This window comes from Macaca nemestrina, chromosome 6 (assembly GCF_043159975.1).
Source record: "Macaca nemestrina isolate mMacNem1 chromosome 6, mMacNem.hap1, whole genome shotgun sequence".
NCBI classification, from domain to species: Eukaryota; Metazoa; Chordata; class Mammalia; order Primates; family Cercopithecidae; genus Macaca; species Macaca nemestrina.
The window spans coordinates 39,896,292-39,916,795 of NC_092130.1; the positions used below are offsets into that span (position 1 = coordinate 39,896,292).

At 41.2% G+C, this 20,504-nt stretch overlaps 1 protein-coding gene and 1 non-coding gene across 15 annotated transcripts in view; one reads left to right on the plus strand and one right to left on the minus strand.

The window, feature by feature from the left end:
• LOC105467041 (ankyrin repeat and KH domain containing 1) overlaps positions 1-20,504 on the minus strand; it is a 141,938-nt gene that overhangs the window by 4,634 nt on the left and 116,800 nt on the right. For 7 of the 14 annotated variants that reach the window (XM_011716329.2, XM_071098311.1, XM_011716327.2 and 4 more), the window contains 8 exons: positions 20,287-20,433; positions 18,388-18,537; positions 16,613-18,225; positions 10,846-11,022; positions 8,807-9,058; positions 8,141-8,316; positions 7,336-7,500; positions 3,823-3,932 (listed from right to left, as the gene is read on the minus strand). In XM_011716329.2, the coding sequence (XP_011714631.2) occupies positions 3,823-3,932; positions 7,336-7,500; positions 8,141-8,316; positions 8,807-9,058; positions 10,846-11,022; positions 16,613-18,225; positions 18,388-18,537; positions 20,287-20,433 (2,790 nt within the window). Of the gene's footprint in view, positions 1-3,822; positions 3,933-6,570; positions 7,062-7,335; positions 7,501-8,140; positions 8,317-8,806; positions 9,059-10,845; positions 11,023-16,612; positions 18,226-18,387; positions 18,538-20,286; positions 20,434-20,504 lie in introns of those variants that run through there. The other 7 variants (XM_011716330.3, XM_011716328.2, XM_011716335.2 and 4 more) reach the window with 6 other exon arrangements.
• On the plus strand, positions 18,983-19,059 carry LOC112424140 (small nucleolar RNA SNORD45). The gene has a single exon (XR_003014811.1). It is a non-coding gene; the product is annotated as a small nucleolar RNA SNORD45 (small nucleolar RNA).

A 20,504-nucleotide genomic window follows, 5' to 3' on the forward strand; every position in this document is an offset into this window, starting at 1 on the left:
ATGTACCACCACACCCAGCTAATTTTGTATTTTTAGTAGAGACAGGGTTTCTCCATGTTGGTCAGGCTGGTCTTGAACTCCCGACCTCAGGTGATCCACCTGCCTCGGCCTCCCAAAGTGCTAGGATTACAGGTGTGAGCCACCACACCTGGCTGATATTTTTCTTTTTAAGATGGAGTCTTGCTCTGTCACCCAAGCTAGAGTGCAGTGGCATGATCTCGGCTCACTGCAACCTCTGCCTCCTGGCTTCAAGCAATTCTCCTGCCTCAGCCTCCCGAGTAGCTGGAATTACAGGCACCCACCACCACACCTGGCTAATTTTTTGTATTTTTAGTAGAGACCAGGTTTCACTATGCTAGCCAAGCTGCTCTCGAACTCCTGATCTCCAGTGATCTGCCTGCTTTGGCCTCCCAAAGTGCTAGAGTTACAGGTATGAGCCACCAGGCCTGGCTGCAATTGTGAATTTTTAATACAGTAATGCAAATGCTTCAGGGCCTCAGAAACACACTTCAGGTAGCAAGGGTTTGCATATTTTATTGTCCCGAAAAGGATTTTGGGTGTCTTACAAAATGGTGCATGCCAAAATGAAGTGTCTTAGCAGTGCTGGAGGGTAAAGCTTGGGAACAGATTGCAGAGAATCATTTATGATAACTCACCTTTTATACAAGGTGAGAAAGTGTCTGACGGGGAATGTGAGAATAGCGTGGAGGATGGTGAGATTTGAGGGTGGAGAGTCTAGCCTAGTGAAACCAGGTGGGGAAATGGGTGGTGGCTGTGAGGATGGAGAGAAGTGGATGAGATTCAGATACACAGAGGAAGAATAAAGTGAGTGATTAAGAGTGGGGTGAGAGAAAGTGTAAACTAGGATAATTTTCAGTCTTTTGGCTTGAGAGTCTTGGTGGCTAGTAGCACCAACTAATATGATAGGGAAAACAAGAAGAGCAGCATATCTTATGTGAGAGAATGAATAATATGTGTCCAGATGGAGCACAGTAGGAAGCTAGATATACTGAAGCCATGGGGAGAACTCTGAGTTAGTGGCTCAAATTTGGGTGTTGTGAAATTCAAGAGTGTGGGGATGGGCTAGGATCGGTGGCTCACACCTGTTAATTCCAGCATTTTGGGAGGCTGAGGTGGGAGGACTGCTTGAGCCCAGGAGTTCAAGACCTGGGCAATACAGCAAGACCCTATCTCCATTTATAACTAAATAAATGTGGGATGAGATCATCTGGGGAGAAGATACAGTATAGAAACCTGGGCATATCAACATTTATTTATTTAAAAGGTAGTAGAGAAAAATAATTCACCAAAAGAGACTGAGAAAGATGAGTCGGAAATAGGAGAATCAGGAGAAAAGTATCAAAGATTTTCAAGAACGGTCATTGTGGAAGTGAGGTCTTCCTTCTATTAATCTCTACCACAAAATAACAGCCGCAGTTACTACTACTATAATGACTACTGCTTGCAGCTAACTCTTCTGGAGTCACTGTGTGCTGTAAGAGCTGGGGAATACGTAGCTGGCTTTAGAGAGAAAGCCAGATTCATCATCCATGCAATCTGGATGAAGAAACAAGAATTTAAATCAGAGGGTCAATACTAATTACTGGCTGGGCAAGGTGGTTCATGCCTGTAATCCCAGCACTCTGGGAGGCTGAGGCAGGCAAATCATTTGAGGTCAGGAGTTCAAGACCAGCCTGGCAAACATGGAGAAACCCCATCTCTACTAAAAATACAAAAATTAGCCAAGTGGTGGTGTGCGCCTGTAATCCCAGCTACTTGGGAGGCTGAGATAGGAGAATTGCTTGAACTCAGGAGGCAGAGGTTGCAGTGAGGCAAGATGGCACCACTGCACTCCAGCCTAAGCAACAGAGTGAGACTCCGTCTCATTAAAAAATAAAAACCAACTAATTACCTATTAGAATATGGAAGTGTTTAAAAATACCTATGCCCAGGGCCGGGCGCGGTGGCTCAAGCCTGTAATCCCAGCACTTTGGGAGGCCGAGACGGGTGGATCATGAGGTCAGGAGATCGAGACCATCCTGGCTAACACGGTGAAACCCCATCTCTACTAAAAATACAAAAAAAAAACTAGCCGGGCGAGGTGGCGGGCGCCTGTAGTCCCAGCTACTCGGGAGGCTGAGGCAGGAGAATGGCGTAAACCCGGGAGGCGGAGCTTGCAGTGAGCTGAGATCCGGCCACTGTACTCCAGCCTGGGCGCAAAGCGAGACTCCGTCTCAAAAAAAAAAAAAAAAAAAAAAACCTATGCCCAGGCCCCACCCCCAGATATCTGATTAAACCTATAAGGAAATACCAGGCCTCTGTTATGAGGCAAATTACTCTGGATTCACATTTAAGCGTTTGATTCATGATCTTCTTTTCCAAATTAGGGGTTGAAGCCCAGGGTCATGCCTTTTATTGGAGGTGGTCTTAACACACTTAAGTTTTTGATACTTAAAACCACCTTTCTCTCACCCATTGCCTAAAGGAGAGGATGGAGGCACATGAACCTGCCTGTTTGCAAATGACAAATCACTGAGGATAAATGGAAAATGCAGTATTACCAGAGCCCCTCACTATAGGGGGCAGGGTCCACTGGGAAGACATCATAACCAGTTGTATGTCTTGGTAGAAATGCTTCTTGTTAGAGAACAAGATGTTCATTCAGAAGCTGTTTTCCTACAGGCTTGCTTGCCTTTTCTTGGATTTACAATGTGGTCTAAGGCCTTTTTGTTTTTCATTAGATGAAGTCTCGCTCTTATCACCCAGGCTGGAGTGCGATGGCACGATCTTGGCTCACTGCAACCTCTGCCTCCTCGGTTCAAGTGATTCTCCTGCCTCAGCCTCCCAAGTAGCTGGGATTACAGGCGCATACCACCACACCCGGCCAATTTTTGTATTTTTAGTAGAGACAGGGTTTCACCATGTTGGCCAAGCTGGTCTTGAACTCCTGACCTCAGGTGATCCACCCGCCTCGGCCTCCCAAAGTGCTGGGATTACAGGCATGAGCCACCGCGCCCAGCCTCAAAGGTCTTAAACAGTGGGACAGAACCACATATACTAAGTACTTCTCTCTCTGGCTTGAAATTATAATGTAGCAAGCCTTTCCCCCTTTTTTTTTTTTTTTTTTGAGACAGAGTCTTGCTCTGTCGCCCAGGCTGGACTGCAGTAGTGTGATCTTGGCTCACTGCAGCTTCCACCTCCTGGGTTCTAGCGATTCTCCTGCGTCAGCTTTCTGAGTAGCTGAAATTACAGGCACGTGCCACCACACCTGGCTAACTTTTTTTTTGAGATGGAGTCTGGCTCTGTCGCCTAGGCTGGAGTGCAGTGGTGTGATCTCGGCTCACTGCAAGCTCTGCCTCCCGGGTTCACACCATTCTCCTGCCTCAGCTTCCCGAGTAGCTGGCACCTGCCACCACACCTGGCTAATTTTTTATATTGTTAGTAGAGATGGGGTTTCACTGTGTTAGCCAGGATTGTCTCGATCTCCTGACCTTGTGATCCGCCTGCCTCAGCCTCCCAGAGTGCTGGGATTATAGGCGTAAGCCACCATGCCCGGCCAACTTTTGTATTTTTAGTAGAGACAGGGTTTCACCATGTTGCCCAAGATGGTCTCAAACTGCTGACTTCAGGTGATCCACCCACCTCGGCCTCCCAAAGTGCTGGGATTACAAGCGTGAGCCACCATGCCCGGCCTCCCCTTCTATAAGTTAACTAAAACTGAGGATGGTTCTCTCTTGCACAGTTTTGGGATTGGGAGGAGGACTTGGCCAGAATCTATGTGAAGAGAGGGAAACCATAGTTCCAAGTCCTAAAATGTCTTACCTCTGATTAGGAGAGGCCACCATCGGCCGTCCAATTCTCTTCTTCGGTCTGGTTAGCTGAGGTGATGGGATTTCCCCTTTGAGAGCAGGGACTGAAGGAAGCAGACTGGCCTATAAAAGGGCAAGTCAGCACACTGTAGCCACAATAGGTTTAAAGGGTCTTAAAACATCAATAATTTTATTGGTAGCGGAATTTTATTACATTGAACACAAGCTGAAATAAGTGGGTCCAGAAACCTTGATGATATAGTTTCATTCCTATAGTTTCATTTCACTGGGTTTGATCTATACCTTAGCAGGATGTTTCTTCGTGACTTGAAGGCTCACTAAAGATGTGCAAGGTCTTCTACCTCCACTAAAATCTCAATACTGGCCCCCATAATAATGGCAGGATTTATTTCGATTCCTTATCAGAACCAATGCTAGGGGCTCTCTAACTTCAGCACTGTAAACAATCTAATGGCTTCTAATATTTCCATATCTTATATTCTTATTCACAAGAAGAAATCCTGTGTTAGAACTAGAAGACTCTTGAGTTCAATTTCAGATGAGAAAAGTGAAGCCCAGAAAGGTGAGATGATTTGCCTAAGGCCATAAAGCTTCAAGTGGCAGAAATGAAAATAGAATTTAGGCTCTGACTACTGTTCCACTGTACCCATGCTGTCTCCTCCCATATCCCTTATATATTTTGAAAGTAATTAAGTTCTTACCTGAGCTAGGTTTTATCCAAATGTTCAGGTTGGTAAAATAGCAGTAAAGTAGTGCCAGGAAGAGGCAGGCAGAGGAAGAAGAGATTTAGCAGGCGAAATGAGGTTGGGAGCAGGCTACTGGGATCCAAATAGTCAGAAAGAAAGGAAGGAAGTGCTGGTAAGAGGGAAGGGAGGAGCGTATCCTAAAGAACTACTCCCAACTGCACAACTGTTGTTTTCCTCCCAATTTTCCTAGGGATTCCTCATAATTATCTCCTTTCTCTTCATAAATTCTAGTTACTGACCTGAAATAAAATTTCTCATTTGGTTGTCCTCAAGGTGCGGAATATGGACTTAAGGGCTCCTCCAGACAATTCAAATGTATTGTAGACAGTTAAGATAGAATAAAACTCACCTTTTTGTCTCACTGAATAATTTATTTAGTATTATTTCTCACTAGTATATATTTCATCAAGAGTAGTTTCATTCATTTCACTAATTTTAGGTGATTTTTCTTGTTGCTGTTAATGTTAAGTGGAAACAGCAAGATATACAAGTGATCCAATGAGTCTTTTGTGCCCCACCCAACTGCCCCCACAAAGGTCAAGGGGCCCCTTAATGATACTTGATGTGGTTATCAATCACTACAGAGTAGTAGCTTCAACATAAACAAAACTTTCAAAATCCATTCAAAACACAAAATAAGACATAAGCTTAATTAAGGAAGGTTTTCTCATATGTAAGGTGATACAGAAGATAAAAGAAGCAGGTATATCTGACACAGATCAAACATAGTGTGCCTGATGTGGTCCTAGCTTTAGGACCTGGGCAGAGAAAATTAAGAATTCCTGTTGGCATGAGTGTAGAAAGGTGCTGCTAACATAGTTCTGTCCCTAGTTACTACTTTTTTTCTGTGTATCCGTCTTTGCCTTGATATGAGTTTTGGCTTCTCTATCAGCTCCAAACATTTTCTTGTTTTCTTTTCTGTATTGCCTATACTGAAAAATTCAGCTTTATTAAAACACAAGTAAGTTGATGACTATACTTTTCAGTGGGATAACTTTTCCTTCTCGGCATAGCCTATGGTTTGGCCAAAGCAGCCCATTCCAGGGTTCCTCTGTTTAGCTTGTTAAACATATTGATTCCATGCTTAGGGCCATGGAACTAAGTATTACTTAGTTACATGTAACTAAGTAAAATGTATGTAACTACATGTAAAACTTACAGAATTACTCACATATTTATAAACATTACTTTATATTATCTACATTAGATACATTATAATGTAGATAATATTATATATAATATATAATAATATATAATTATATAATATGTAATATATAATATATATAATAAAATGTAACATGTAACTTAGTTACATGTAACTACATGTAAAACTTACAGAATTACACATATTTATAAACATTATATTATATACATTATATACATTATAATGTATATAATATATATGTTATATAACATATTATATTATATATTATATATAATGTATATAGTATAATATGTATACATTATAAACATTACTCGTCTAATTCAATAATACAACAGAACGATGGGAGTCACCTCCCTCTTATGTCCCAACTCATATAAAGCTTAAAATATCTATAACCGGATAAATCTTTCACATAAAAAAGGTCAGGAAGCACAGAAGGAACCTGAAGTTGATAATTTGGGTGTCCCTACATTTGTTTAGTGTCATCTGATTTAAATCCAATTGTTCTTATTGACATTCTCAAGATCCACAGAGAAAAAACCTATCAGTGGCCTATCTGCTAGCTAAAGTCAGATAAGACACATTGCCAGAGCTTGAAACTTTCTCATATGTTAAAGGATACAGAAGACAACAAGGGAACAAGGAATGTTTAACACAGAATAAATAGGTAAATAGTCTTAAAAGTGCTTTTTCAAGGCAGTCTAAGAAGGGACTCAAGTGTTAAATGTGAGAAGCCTGTTACAAATATAGTATTAACCATCTGGTTCAATATAATGTGGATTGGGTGGTACCTGCATGACCACTGAAAGGATCACACCCCACTTCTAAAGACTGTTCATCTTTTTATTGAATATTCTGGTAAATATTTCACATTAATACAGGCTACATTACGTAGAGCCACTATATGACAAGAAATTTACTCAACTTTTTCCTTTTAAGTATGTAAACAATTATACATGTATTTATCACCCTAAAAGGTTGAAACATGTAATCAACTAATTCTCTTCTGCATACAAGTAGTATTCAGTATGTTTAGCCAAAAGCACTAAGGTCATATGATCTTAAGTTCAAAATGGCTAAACTAACCAGAGAACATAACCAGGTGGATAGGAAATCAATTTGTTCTTATACAATGGGCAATCAAATTTCCATTGCTAAAGCCTCAGAGAAAATTTCTTAGGCACATTAAAAAAAAATCCCCATGGTTCTTCCAAGGTCATAGGTTTCTTAAACAAGGCTAAAGAGTAAAGACCTTCTAACTTAGTTGACATATTTGAGATGCATGTTTCCAATATGAGGTGCCCACGTGCCAGGCCAAATCTGAAAAGGGGGAGGAAAAATTGGAATTTCTAATTAGGAATCTTTAGACAGTTACAAAATGAATATATAAATGCAATGGCAATTCACTGTTTCTGCCTAGGAAGAATACACATATATGAAATAAAGTGTTCAGTAGCATCATCTTGATATTGAAAAAGCAATCCAGATCGAAATGGTCAATTATGACTTTTGATATTCAATACTTATACTTCTCACAAAACAAAAAGAATGATGTGATAAATCTAAAAATAAAAGAGCATTAAGCCCATTTTACCTGCTGGGCATCAGTGCATTCAGTTGAATTTTGGATAACTTTTATCATAGGGTTCCAAGCAGGATCTGGGTTGTGAAGTCCATTAAACAGAGGGCCTCCTGGAACATCAGCAAGCTGAGGATGAGAGGGTATTATGGTGCCTCCATACATGGAAATTGGCAGACCCTAAAACAGCAGGAAAAAAGATTTAATCATAAAATTACTATAAATCCCATAATAGCAGCTTAGACTTCTCTAATTTCCTCATTTAAAGAACTCCAAAAGATCCTATAAGTACAGTATGGCAGTGTTGAGAAAACAAAATGTTTATCTGCATCTGCAAGGCTTTTCAACAAAAAAGAAGAGAGAAAAAAACTAAATCCAACATGAAATCATCAGGACATTTCTCATATTTGATAAAAATAACCTCAACTAACTTTCCCATATTTTAGTTTCATGAATAAGCTTAAGCTAAGAAGAAAATGGGAACTCCACATGATTGCTTGCCAACATAAAGCTGTCAGAGCAGACAAGAAAGCATTAGTGAACTCATGGCCAGCTTTTAAGATGGGTAGAGGCCTCTCCCAAAGCTGCAGCAGCAGAACACAAACTGGCAAAACCTAAATCCCTCAGGTGTTTTCGGGGGATGGGGATATCTTCAGGATGAACTACTGTGGACAATGCTATGCACTCTTGAAATTGAGCAAAAGATCTAGCAAAGCCACAGAAACAAAAGAGAGCATTATTTCAATACAAAGTATTCCTTAACGTGACTACACTGGCTGACAAAGTGTCAAACAAGTTACAGTGATGTTTGTCAACTCACTTTAGAAAAATCCACAAAACCGCTTGCCATAGGCTGATGAAAAATGTTAGAGGGGGCTACCATTCCAGAATCATCTCTCTCCATTGGTTGATGTTGGGAGAATGTGCTTGGGTCTGATAATTGCTGATGCATTGGATGGTTCCCCATCACAGATTGCGACCAACCTGATAAGCCTTCTGGAAAGGATAATTGAAAACAAAGTTTTATATTTATTTGGATAAAACAACAAAACATTACTACTGTTATTACCAAACGTTACCAAATGTTATTGAAATCTTTCCTCTGAAGAGCTCAAAGCATATTTATCACAGTCTTGCCAGCCAAAGAAGCCAGTTCCTGAAAAACTAGGTAAAGTCCTCTGAATACTCCACTTTACCCTGTCTTTCAAAAGATTAAGTGCTGTCTGAAAGAACTCAAATGATTACTTAAGAGAGAAAGGACACACACTTTGAATCTTTTGTTTCTGATCAACTCTATGTATTACCTCAACCAATATTCCAGACTCTGAAATTGAATTAACTCCTCAAAGACATAAACACCCTTCCCTAATTGAGTGTTAAACAAAGGAACTAAGGTTTTTTTTGTTTTTCTAAGGAACTAAGTTTTACTGGCAAACCTACAACTTACTTAAGATATCCCTCCAGAGAGAGAGCAAGGCAATTGTACCTGACACAGCATTGACACCAAATGACCAGATTCCACTGTGTCCAACGGGAGCGACAAAACTGGTCCCCACCGGGGCTTGTGCAACAGACCCTCCTTGCCGAATTCGGGCCAGTCTCTCTGTTCCAATTGGGGGAGGTATCTTTCGATCCTGACTGGCACTGACTCCTTTTGGTTGGCCCAATGTTGGTGGGGCAGAAGTGGCTGAAAGAGGTGAAGATGATTCCGAAGAAACAGATGGAATAGGAGAGTCACCTGGTGGCAAAATATTTCTCTATTGTTTTATTACATATAAAAACTATAAGAATATGAGAAACCTTGTCGGAAAGATCTATTCCACAACATAGGTTCTGTAAAGAAATTTTCATTTTAAAAGAACATTCAAATAAAATATAATTTTATAAACATTATCCTATGCTACTTCTGCCTATAATAAGTATACAATAGTCTAAAAAATGCTTTCCCAACTGAACTAAACAATGCTAGAAAGGAAGCAGGACACATTTGCTTTTATTCTAGCTCTAAATAATCTTCTCAAAACATTATTGTCACTTTTTTTTTTTTGAGACAGAGTTTCGCTCTTGTTGCCCAGGCTGGAGTGCAATGGTGTGATCTCGGCTCACCACAACCTCTGCCTCCTGGGTTCAAGCGATTCTCCTGCCTCAGCCTCCCGAGTAGCTAGGATTACAGGCATGCACCACCTCACCCAGCTAATTTTGTATTTTCAGTAGAGACGGGGTTTCTCCATGTTGGTCAGGCTGGTCTCGAACTCCTGACCTCAGGTAATCTGCCCGTCTCAGCCTCCCAAAGTGCTGGGATTACAGATGTGTGCCACTGCGCCCGGCCACATTTTAAAATTAACTTAAATGTGGCAATATTTGCACAGTACCTAGCATATTTTCTAGAAAACATCTGGTGACCCTTTATACCTGTTAGTCTTTCTTTGTTCCCTCTCTACAGCCCTTTTTTTTTTCTTTAAGGAAATAAGGTCAAATGTTAGCAAAGCATTATATGATTTTGATTCACAGCTTTGCTTCTTAATGGAACTCTTGGGTGATTTGGGTAATTTTCCTTGTCAAAAAAGTCAATACTGACTACCTCATGATGCTCATTAAAAAAAAAAAAAAAATCCAATTCTGTTCAATTCCACATACTTCATCTGTTCTAAACATTGAAATAAACAGAACGAAGGGGCCAGGCAGGTGGCTCACGCCTGTAATCTCAGCACTTTGGGAGGCTGAGGCAGGCGGATCACCCAAGGTTAGGAGTTTGAGACCAGCCTGGCCATATAGTGAAACCCTGTCTCTACTAAAAATATAAAAATTAGCCAGGCATAGTGGCAGGCACCTGTAATCCCAGCTGCTCGGGAGGCTGAAGCAGGAGAATCGCTTGAGCCTGGGAGGCAGAAGGTGGAGTGAGCCAAGATCACGCTACCGCACTCCACCCAGAGCAACAGAGCAAGACACTGTCTCAATCAATCAATCAATCAATAGAACAAAGGAATATTTTAACTTATTAAAGGCAATACAGTTTCATAAAATGTAAAAATACATGAGAAATCACACCAAACTGACCATATACATAAATTCAACTTCTTTCCAGATTTAAGAAATAATTTTATAACACTGCTTCCAAAGGGTCCTTTTGCAAAACTACTTGCAGTACCTGTTTTTTTTTTTTTTTTTTTAAATAGGGACAGGGTCTTGCTGTTGCCCAGGCTGGTCACCAACTGCTGGGCTCAAGCGATCCTCTTGCCTAGGCCTCCCAAAGTGCTGGGATTATAGGTGTCAGCCACTGCACCCAGTCTAGTACCTCTTTTCTTGATCCAAGTTCTAGGGTAAAACATTTTTGGCTTGAAAGAATAATTCTCAAGTTTTCTATGCTACAAATGACTGACAATTTTTTCACATGACCACAGAACAAACCTTGGGCATCTGTATACCATTTAGTTTACTAAAGTTACAACATGGTGTTATAGCTGAAATAAATGATTTAATAACTTATTCAAAACTCTTTGGGAAGAGTTCCGCCAGGATTCCTACATGAGTTTGAGGCGCTTGTCCAAGGATGGGGAGAAAAATGTTGTCTGTTGAAACTAGGAGTCCCAACAGGAGCTGGCCCTTGCAGGAAAACCCTTGTTCCTGGTATGCCGGAAAAACTTGTCAGAGGAGCAGAAGAGGAAGATGGGGAGCTGCCTGATGGGTCAATGGATGGTAACCCTGAAATAAAACAGGTCCAAGACATCCAATTAGCTAAAACTTTAAAATTGAAAGCTCAAGAAGACTTCCACCAAGGTGAGATAAGCTGTAAAAATAACCAAACAAATAAATAAAAGATAGCATGTGGCTCATTTTCATAGACCACAGCAAAAATAATCCATCTATGTGATACTGTATGGCCAAATCCATTTTTTTTCTTACAGTCCAGAAGAATATTGCCAAACAGCACTACATACAGAAAAATGGGCTCAATGTTTAAGAGTGTCAGTCACCTGGAGTAATGTTCTAGATGAATCTCAAAGCTTTTAAATGGAAGGGATATGAAATGAGACTATGCTGTAACTAAGTAGCGCCCAACAATAACTTCTGCATTCCCTTTTGTAGTCAATCTCAAAGTACAGCTTTTCATCTATATAACTATAGTCATTTCCTACAGAAGATAAGTAATAAAATCTACCAATGTTTCCTTCCTCACAAGGAGGAAAAGCATACTACTAAGGATAATTTCAGCATTCTATCTGATAGAAAATATCAACAGTTGCAAAATATATCAAAGTTTCTATCTAGCTTGTATAAATCTGAACTTAGCCATCTTCTTAAACTCCATTACTTTCTCTGAAGAATGTATTAGGAAAAGAGGATGAAGGTCTGGAAAAGGATTATGGTTTCTTATTTCAGGAAAAAGATAGTTAATATCAACATTGATTGTCAAAATTTCTTTTAAGCAGGTCTCATTTTCAGTTTGATTTCCCCATCATTAAAAAAAATGACTTTGAGATGTAATTCACATACTATATAATTCACCCATTTAAAGTATATAATTCATTGGATTTTAGTATATTCACAGGATTATGCAACCATCACCACAATCAATGTTAGAACATTTTTGTCTCCCTTAAAAGAAACTCCATACGCATTACCTGTCATTCACTGGGTCCTCACCCTCATATTTCCATTTCTTTCTTTTTTTTTTTTTTTTGAGACAGAGTCTCGCTCTGTCAACCAAGCTGGAGTGCAGTGGCGCGATCTCGGCTCACTGCAAGCTCCGCCTCCTGGGTTCATGCCATTCTCCTGCCTCAGCCTCCCGAGTAGCTGGGACTACAGGCATCCACCACCACACCCGGCTAATTTTTTGTATTTTTAGTAGAGACGGGGTTTCCCCATGTTGGCTAGGATGAGCTCGATCTCCTGACCTTATGATCCGCCCACCTTGACCTCCCAAAGTGCTGGGATTACAGGCATAAGCCACTGCGCCTGGCCTCATATTTCCATTTCTAAGCAATCACTAATCTTTTGTCTCTGTAGATTTGCCTACTCTGGACATGTGGGTAACTTAATGCATTTCCTACTTATTTCAGACTTTCATTATCGTGGTAGGCAACAGTAGGCAATTATTACTTTGTGCTTTCCTGGACAAAAAAAATTAAATTTTCTAGTGCTAACCAAAGTAGATGTTAGCAAAATCTAGAGGTAGTGAGAATACTGAATGTGGCTTTAAAAAGTCTGTAAGTAGGAAATGAATCATTTCTTTTGTTTTTTATTGAAATGAATAATTTTTATAATAACCTCGTTTTGTTTGTTTGTTTTTGTTTTGAGACAGGGTCTTGCTCTGTCACTCAGGCTAGAGTGCAGTGGTGTGATCACAGCTCACTGCAGCCTCAACTGCTGGGCTCAAGCAATCCTCTTGCCTAGCCCCACTGAGTAGCTGGGACTACAAACGTGTGCCACCACACTGAGCTAATTTTTTTTTTTTTTTAGATGGAGTCTTGCTCTGTCACCCAGGCTGGAGTCCAGTGGCGTGATCTTGGCTCACTGCAAGCTCTGCCTCCTGGGTTCACGCCATTCCCCTGCCTCAGCCTCCCGAGTAGCTGGGACTACAGGTGACCGCCACCACGCCCGGCTAATTTTTTTGTATTTTAAGTAGAGACAGGGTTTCACCGTGTTAGCCAGGATGGTCTCGATCTCCTGACCTCATGATCCGCCCGCCTCGGCCTCCCAAAGTGTTGGGATTACAGGCGTGAGCAACCGCACCTGGCCCCACTCTGAGCTAAGTTTTAAATTTATTTTTTATCGAGATAGGGTCCCACTATGCTGCCCAGGGTGGTCTCGAACTCCTGGGTTCAAGTGATCCTCCTGACTTGGCCTTCCAAAGTACTCAAATTACAGATGTGAGCCACTACACCTGGCCACTGTCAATATTTTTACAGTGAAATCTGTCAAGTCTTTTGTAAAGATCATGATAGCCTTTTTTTTTTTGGAGACAGAATCTCGCTCTGTTGCCCAGGCTGAGTACAGTGGCACAATCTCGGCTCACTGAAACCTCTGCCTCCCAGGTTCAAGCAATTCTCCTGCCTCAGCCTACCGAGTAGCTGGGATTACAGGCACCCACCACCATGCCTGGCTAAATTCAGTATGTTTGGTAGAGACGGGGGTTTCCCCATGTTGGCCAGGCTGGTCTTGACCTCCTGACTTCAAGTGATCCACCCCATTCAGCCTCCCAAAGTGCTGGGATTACAGGTGTGAGCCACCATACCCAGCTGATAATGACAGCTTTTAAAGATCATGATGTGCATTTTAGGGACATAAATGTAGATGCCACATAAATGTACTTTTTATTAGCTTTACTGAGATTTAATTCACAAACCATATAATTTACTCATTTGAAGTTATACTATTCAGTAGCTTTTTGTATATTCACAGAATTGTGCATTCATGACCACATCAATTTTAGAACATTTCTGTTATCCTAAAAAGAAACTCTGAAGCTGAGCATGGTGGCTCACACCCGCAATCATATCTCTTTGGCATGCCAAGGTAGAATAAGTGCTTGAAGCCCAGGAGGTTGAGGCTTCAATGAGCCATGATCACGCCACTGCACTCGAGCCTGGGCAACAGAGTGAGGCCCTGTCTTTAAAAAAAAAAAAGAAAAGAAAAGAAAAGAAAAGGAAATTCTGCACTCCTAAGCTATCACCTACCCTCCAATCATCCCTTCATTCTAGGTAACCACTAATCTACTTTCTGTCTCTATGGATTTGCTAATCTGGATGTTTCACATAAATAGAATCATAAAATAAACATCTGGTCTTTTGTGACTGGCTTCTTTCATTTAGTAAAATGTTTTCAAAGTTCATCCATATTATAGCATGAATCAGTACTTTTTTTTTTTTTTTTTTTTTTTGAGACTGAGTCTTGCTCCATCGCCAGGCTGGAGTGCAGTGGCGCAATCTCAGCTCACTGCAAACTCCACCTCCCATGTTCAAGTGATTCCCCTGCCTCAGCCTCCTGAGTAGCTGGGACTACAGGAGCGCACCACCACACCCAGCTAATGTTTTGTATTTTAGTAGAGACAGGGTTTTACCATGTTGGCCAGGCTGATCTCGAACTCCTGACCTCATGATCCGTCCACCTTGGCCTCCCAAAGTGCTGGGATTATAGGCGTGAGCCACCACGCCCGGCCCTTTATTTCTTTTTATACCAAATACAAAATATTACGTTCTATAGATATACCACATTTTGTTTATCTGCTTGTCAGTTAATGAACATTCGGTTGTTTCTACATTTTGGCTATTATGAATAATGTTGCTATGAACATTGGTTTTTCTATAGACATATATCTTCCCTAGGAGTAGAATAATGGGATCATATGATCATTCATGTCTAACTTTCTGAGGAACTGTGAAACTGTTTTTCCAAAGCAGATGTACCATTTTACATTCCTACCTACCGTGTGTGATGGTTTCAATTGTCTCTATATCTTTCCCCATCTTCTTAAGTATTACTATTTTTTTTTTCTGACAGTCTCTTTTGTTCCGGCTAGAGTGCTGTGGCATGATTTCAGCTTACTGCAACCTCCGTCTTCTGGGTTCAAGTGATTCTTGTGCCTCAGCCTTGCAAGTAGCTGGGACTACAGACCTGCACCATCATGCCCGGCTATTTTTTATATTTTTAGTAGAGACGGGGTTTCACCATATTGGCCAGGCTGTTCTCAAACTCCTGACCTCATGTAAACCCCTCGCCTCAGCTTCCCAAAGTGCTGGGATTGCAGGCATGAACCACCAAGCTCAGTCAGTATTACTACCTCTTACCTGAAAACTAGGAAAGTAAACTATATCCATGAAAAGAGCATCAACAAAAGATACCATACAAGCAGTTAAGAAATGGGGCCAAGCTTATTAATCCCAGGACCTAGAAGGAAGGTCAAGGATTAATGCTTTCTATCACATCCTGGGTACTGGCAATGAGCTCTTCTTTCACCCTGAGGCTTCTCAAATTCTATACTACTTTCCCCAAATGAAAAGTCATAATATATGCCTATTTACAGAGAGGAAGGGAAAAAAATTTAGAGAATATTTTGGACCACAGATAGCCATATGCAGCCTTCTATTTCTATTTGAAATACAATATAACAACTATATTTTCCTGAATAGACAAGTAAATGGAAACATATCTGAAATGAAAGCTAAGGCTATGCCATATTCATAACTCACAAATAATTTTAAACAACATTGATCAGTTTATAATTAGCAACAAGGTAGCATGGGATATGGGGCAGTTTTCCAACTGGAAGAGAAATGCTAAGAGGCAATAGTGCCACATTCTGGGTCAGTCATATTTTTAATTTGTTTTTCAGAACACTGCAGATTAGACTAAAATTTGGCTCTTAAACTACAGAAAATAGATTCTGGTTCTCCAAATATCTCCAAGCCAAAACTGACCTCAAATCTGTCTGTATATTTCTCACAATGCCTCAGCAGCTAATTTATAATTTCAAAGAAGCAATAGCTAAATCTATGTTGGTCTTTCAAAAGTAAGAGCCTATAAATGACTGGGTCTCTTCAAATAGCTGTATCTAGGCTGGGCGCAGTGGCTCATGCCTGTAATCCTAGCACTTTGGGAGGCCAAGGCAGGCGGATATTGCCTGACCTCAGGAGTTCGAGACCAGCCTGGGCAACATGGCGAAACCCTGTCTACTAAAAATACAAAAAATTAGCCGGGCATGGTGGCGCATGCCTGTAGTCCCAGCTACTTGAGAGGCTGAGGCACGAGAAATGCTTGAGCCTACGAGGTGGAGGTAGAAGTGAGCTGAGACTGGGCCACTGCACTCCAGCCTGGGTGACAGAGTGAGACCCTGTCTCAAAAAAATAAAACAAAATAATAAAAATAAAAAATAAAATACATAAAAAACGAATAGCTACACCTAAAATAAACAACACAGAGTACTAGTAAACAATGCAAATTATGAACTGGTGCCTAAACACCTTTGCAACTTCAATTTTTTAAATCTAAGAAATGCAAACAATCACTATGATTTTTTTAAAGTCTGTAAATTTGGAATCCTTGAAACATCCCTGGAATTTTTTTTTATTAACATGAATAGACACCAATTTTATTAATACGAATAGACACCAAGAAAATGGACTTACACCATGGTGTAACTCCCTTACTATGAGGGACAGAAAGATCATAGAGAGAATCTAAAGCAGCTCATTATATGTGAGTGATTTACCTCTTGCTACTTTTTTTGTCCACTTAAGGTGAGATTAGGCCGTAGGCACTCCAAACTGAACTGCAGCAATAGTTAATAACTTACCAACTGGACTAGTAGAAACTCGCTGGGAAGGTGGTCTGAAGCCAGGTGCCTTTGAGTTATCAGGATGCATGTTTTCCAAGTGTCCAAGCACTGAGTTACCCAGGAACGCTGACTGAACAGTGAAAGAGGCATCTGCAGCCACTCGTGAGGACAGTGGACCATCTCCCCAGCCCTGGTTAGATGGCACCTGACTACTATCAAAAAGACTGCTGAAGTGATTGAAAAGTGTGGCTGGGCCAAATGTAGGTGGCAAAGATTTATTTGCTGGGTTTATGTGCATCTGAGAACCATTCATAATGTTCACAGCTGAAGAAAGCTGCACTGTAGCTGGTGGGCCTTGAGGTGGTGTTAAAGTAACTGGATTTGTAACAAAAATAGACTGGGGATCCTGGTGAATAGTTGCATTTGGTACCATGGAGTAAAAAGAACCTCTGGGCTGCATTCGATGAGAAACTCGAGGTGCTGGTACAGCTAACTGAGGTAAATTACTGGTGTCCTGATTATCAGCAGCAACCATTCTGGGTGATGTCAAAGTCAATGGAGCAGGTTCTGAGTTAGATGCAAAAGGCATTGACATAGGACTTAAATCACACACACTGGATGGCTGTGCCTCCTCTTGTGTGTTACCGGAAGTAGGAGTGGGACTACTGGATGGGTGAGTTTCTGGAGCTCCCGGGGTGTTGCTGGCAGAGCTACTGCAACTGTTTGCAGCTGAAGATGGGGTACATAGGTTTGCCATGGGCTGGTCCTGTGTGGACACTTTCTCTTTGGTGGGTGGCACAGCAGAGAAAGACTCCATCTTTTGTGAAGAAAGCTGTGCTTGAGAAGTACTTGCAGGTAGAAATGTGGTAGGAGCTTGCCCGCTAGTGATAGGTGCAGAGGAGACAGAAGGCAGGGAACTACAAGTGCTTGTCACAGAAGAAATCACTGTTGCTGGAGGACTCGTCTTAGGCACACAGGCAAACAACTGCTTTCTGACTGATGAAGGAGTCCGGGTATTAGTCACACACAGTTGCTGATTGGCAGCAACTACAGAAGAGACAGTGATAGGACAACTGGCAGTAGCTAGTCCAGCAGACTCTGAGGGTAAAACAGTCCCGTTCTGGTTAGGTAGACGGCTTGTGTTATTATGCTTTGGAGAGCTATTTGTGTTGCCAGGATTCACAGGTCTCACTGGGAATGGTCCCCACGTGTTAGGAGAAGGTGAGAAGGTTCCTCCAAACTGGGCCATGGGTAAGCGAGGATGCCGAATCTGCTGCATAGTTTGAGCAGCCAGCAGGGCAAAATGAGGGTGAGGATAAGCTAAGGGTAGAGAAACTGGGAAAGAAGAACGTACATTTGTTGGAACATTCTTATTAAGTTTATTAGCGGGCTGGAACGTAGATAATGTTGTTGCCTGTGAAGTTACAAGAGTTGGAGCACCCAAAGGAAATGCATTTTTACTGGAAGCTGCTGTGGTACCTACTCCAGATGAGAAGTTAGCATGAATTGATTTGGTGCTGGCAGGTGTTCTGATATGATTTTTAGGAATCAAGTCTTCCAGTTCCTTAGCAGGATCTTGAATGAGTGCATTGATTAGTTGAACTGCATATCTTGTTGATTCTGTGCCACCCCTGGGGGAAAAAAAAACAGAAACAAGACCAAAAACATTAAAAAAAGAAAACAAACAGGTAATCTTAACCATCAAATAAAGTTCTTAATTATACCATACCTAACAAAGGTATGCTTCTTATAATTTCTACTCAGAACTAGCAGTATACATTTTGCACAATTACCTTATTGTGATCATTCTCTCGCCATTCTTATCTTTTTGTTTATCCACATCAATATGGGCACCAGTAACATCTTGTATTGCAGTGATGTTGCATCCTCCTCTTCCCATTATCCTGGACACCACTGAGGCTGGAACAGACAATTTCTTTGACCTATAAAATGAAGAATACACATGAACTTATGAAATTAAATGTCTCTTTATTAAAAAAGATGTCTCAGTAAGTATGTTCATGGACATTTTGTAGAATAACATTTCTCAAATGCTAAAGAGGAAATTATTAAAAGTTTTTATTTTAGAAACTGATCTCTTGTAATATTGAATTGAATTTAGTAAAGTTAAAAATTACATTGCCTCTGCAGTTTCAGAGAACCTAACTTTAAAAATTACACTGCCATTTAAAACAAAAATTATATTTAAATCACTCACAATATAAGCATTCAAATCTGCCCAAAATAATACACATCAACTAAACTACAATGACCCTGTTAAAATAGTGAATACCGTATTATTAAAATCCACACAGAATAACCATGCAAGCTTATTCATTTTAAACCAGTATCAACAGCTCATACTTAGCAACAAAAAATAAAGCCTCAGGTCAATGATGAGCTGACATGTATTCTGAATCTAAAGTTGATTATTAGTACTTTAGTTCTAGAATTACTGAGACATGAGAAAGAAAAAAAGAAAGAGAAAGGCTTGGCCGGGCGCGGTGGCTCAAGCCTGTAATCCCAGCACTTTGGGAGGCCGAGGCGGGCGGATCACAAGGTCAGGAGATCGAGACCACAGTGAAACCCCGTCTCTACTAAAAATACAAAAAATTAGCCGGGCGCGGTGGCGGGCGCCTGTAGTCCTAGCTACTCAGGAGGCTGAGGCAGGAGAATGGCGTGAACCCAGGAGGCGGAGCTTGCAGTGAGCCGAGATCGCGCCACTGCACTCCAGCCTGGGCAACAGTGTGAGACTCCATCTCAAAAAAAAAAAAAAAAAAAAAAAAAAAAAGAAAGAGAAAGGCTTTACATTTGAACTACATAAAAAGCAACTCAGGTTACCCAAAAAGCCAAAATTTCTTTTTTTGTTGTTTTTTTTTTTTTTTGAGATGGAGTCTCGCGCTGTGTCACCCAGGCTGGAGTGCAGTGGCGCGATCTCGGCTCACTGCAAGCTCCGCCTCCCAGGTTCACGCCATTCTCCTGCCTCAGCCTCCGAGTAGCTGGGACTACAGGCGCCCGCCACCACGCCCGGCTAGTTTTTTGTATTTTTAGTAGAGACGGGGTTTCACCATGTTAGCCAGGATGGTCTCGATCTCCTGACCTCGTGATCCACCCGCCTCGGCCTCCCAAAGTGCTGGGATTACAGGCTTGAGCCACCGCGCCCGGCCCAAAATTTCTTGTGTCATATAAAATATGCATGCAAAATTTATACACTGCTTCTAATTTTACTTTAGCATATTCTGGATTTAGTGTGGCAATGCAGTTTAAAATAATGACTACATTCAAATTATTCATTAATTAACTAGGTAGCCATCTCACATGAGAAAGGGAAAATACATGCAAGTTAAAAAGATGGCCGGGCGCGGTGGTTCAAGCCTGTAATCCCAGCACTTTGGGAGGCAAGACGGGTGGATCACGAGGTCAGGAGATCGAGACCATCCTGGCTAACACGATGAAACCCCGTCTCTACTAAAAAATACAAAAAACTAGCTGGGCGAGGTGGCGCGCGCCTGTAGTCCCGGCTACTCGGGAGGCTGAGGCAGGAGAATGGCGTGAACCTGGTAGGCGGAGCTTGCAGTGAGCGGAGATCCGGCCACTGCACTCCAGCCTGGGCGACAGAGCGAGACTCCGTCTCAAAAAAAAAAAAAAAAAAGTAAAAAGAAAGTTAAAAAGATGGAACTAATTCTATTTACCTTCGTACAACTTCTTTCCACCCTTCTTCTCTTTTCTGACCCCTTTTAGGGCTAGTGAGATTCAGCTTTATGTTTGGAGAGCTTAATGGCAATGACACTGTCTTATAGCTGGTTGACAAGGAATTAGGATTCACTTCACCTTCAAGTCTAAGAAGAGACAAATAGCAAGTACAATAAAAGATAAGTTTTAAGATAGAAACTCAAGGGAATATTCCTTT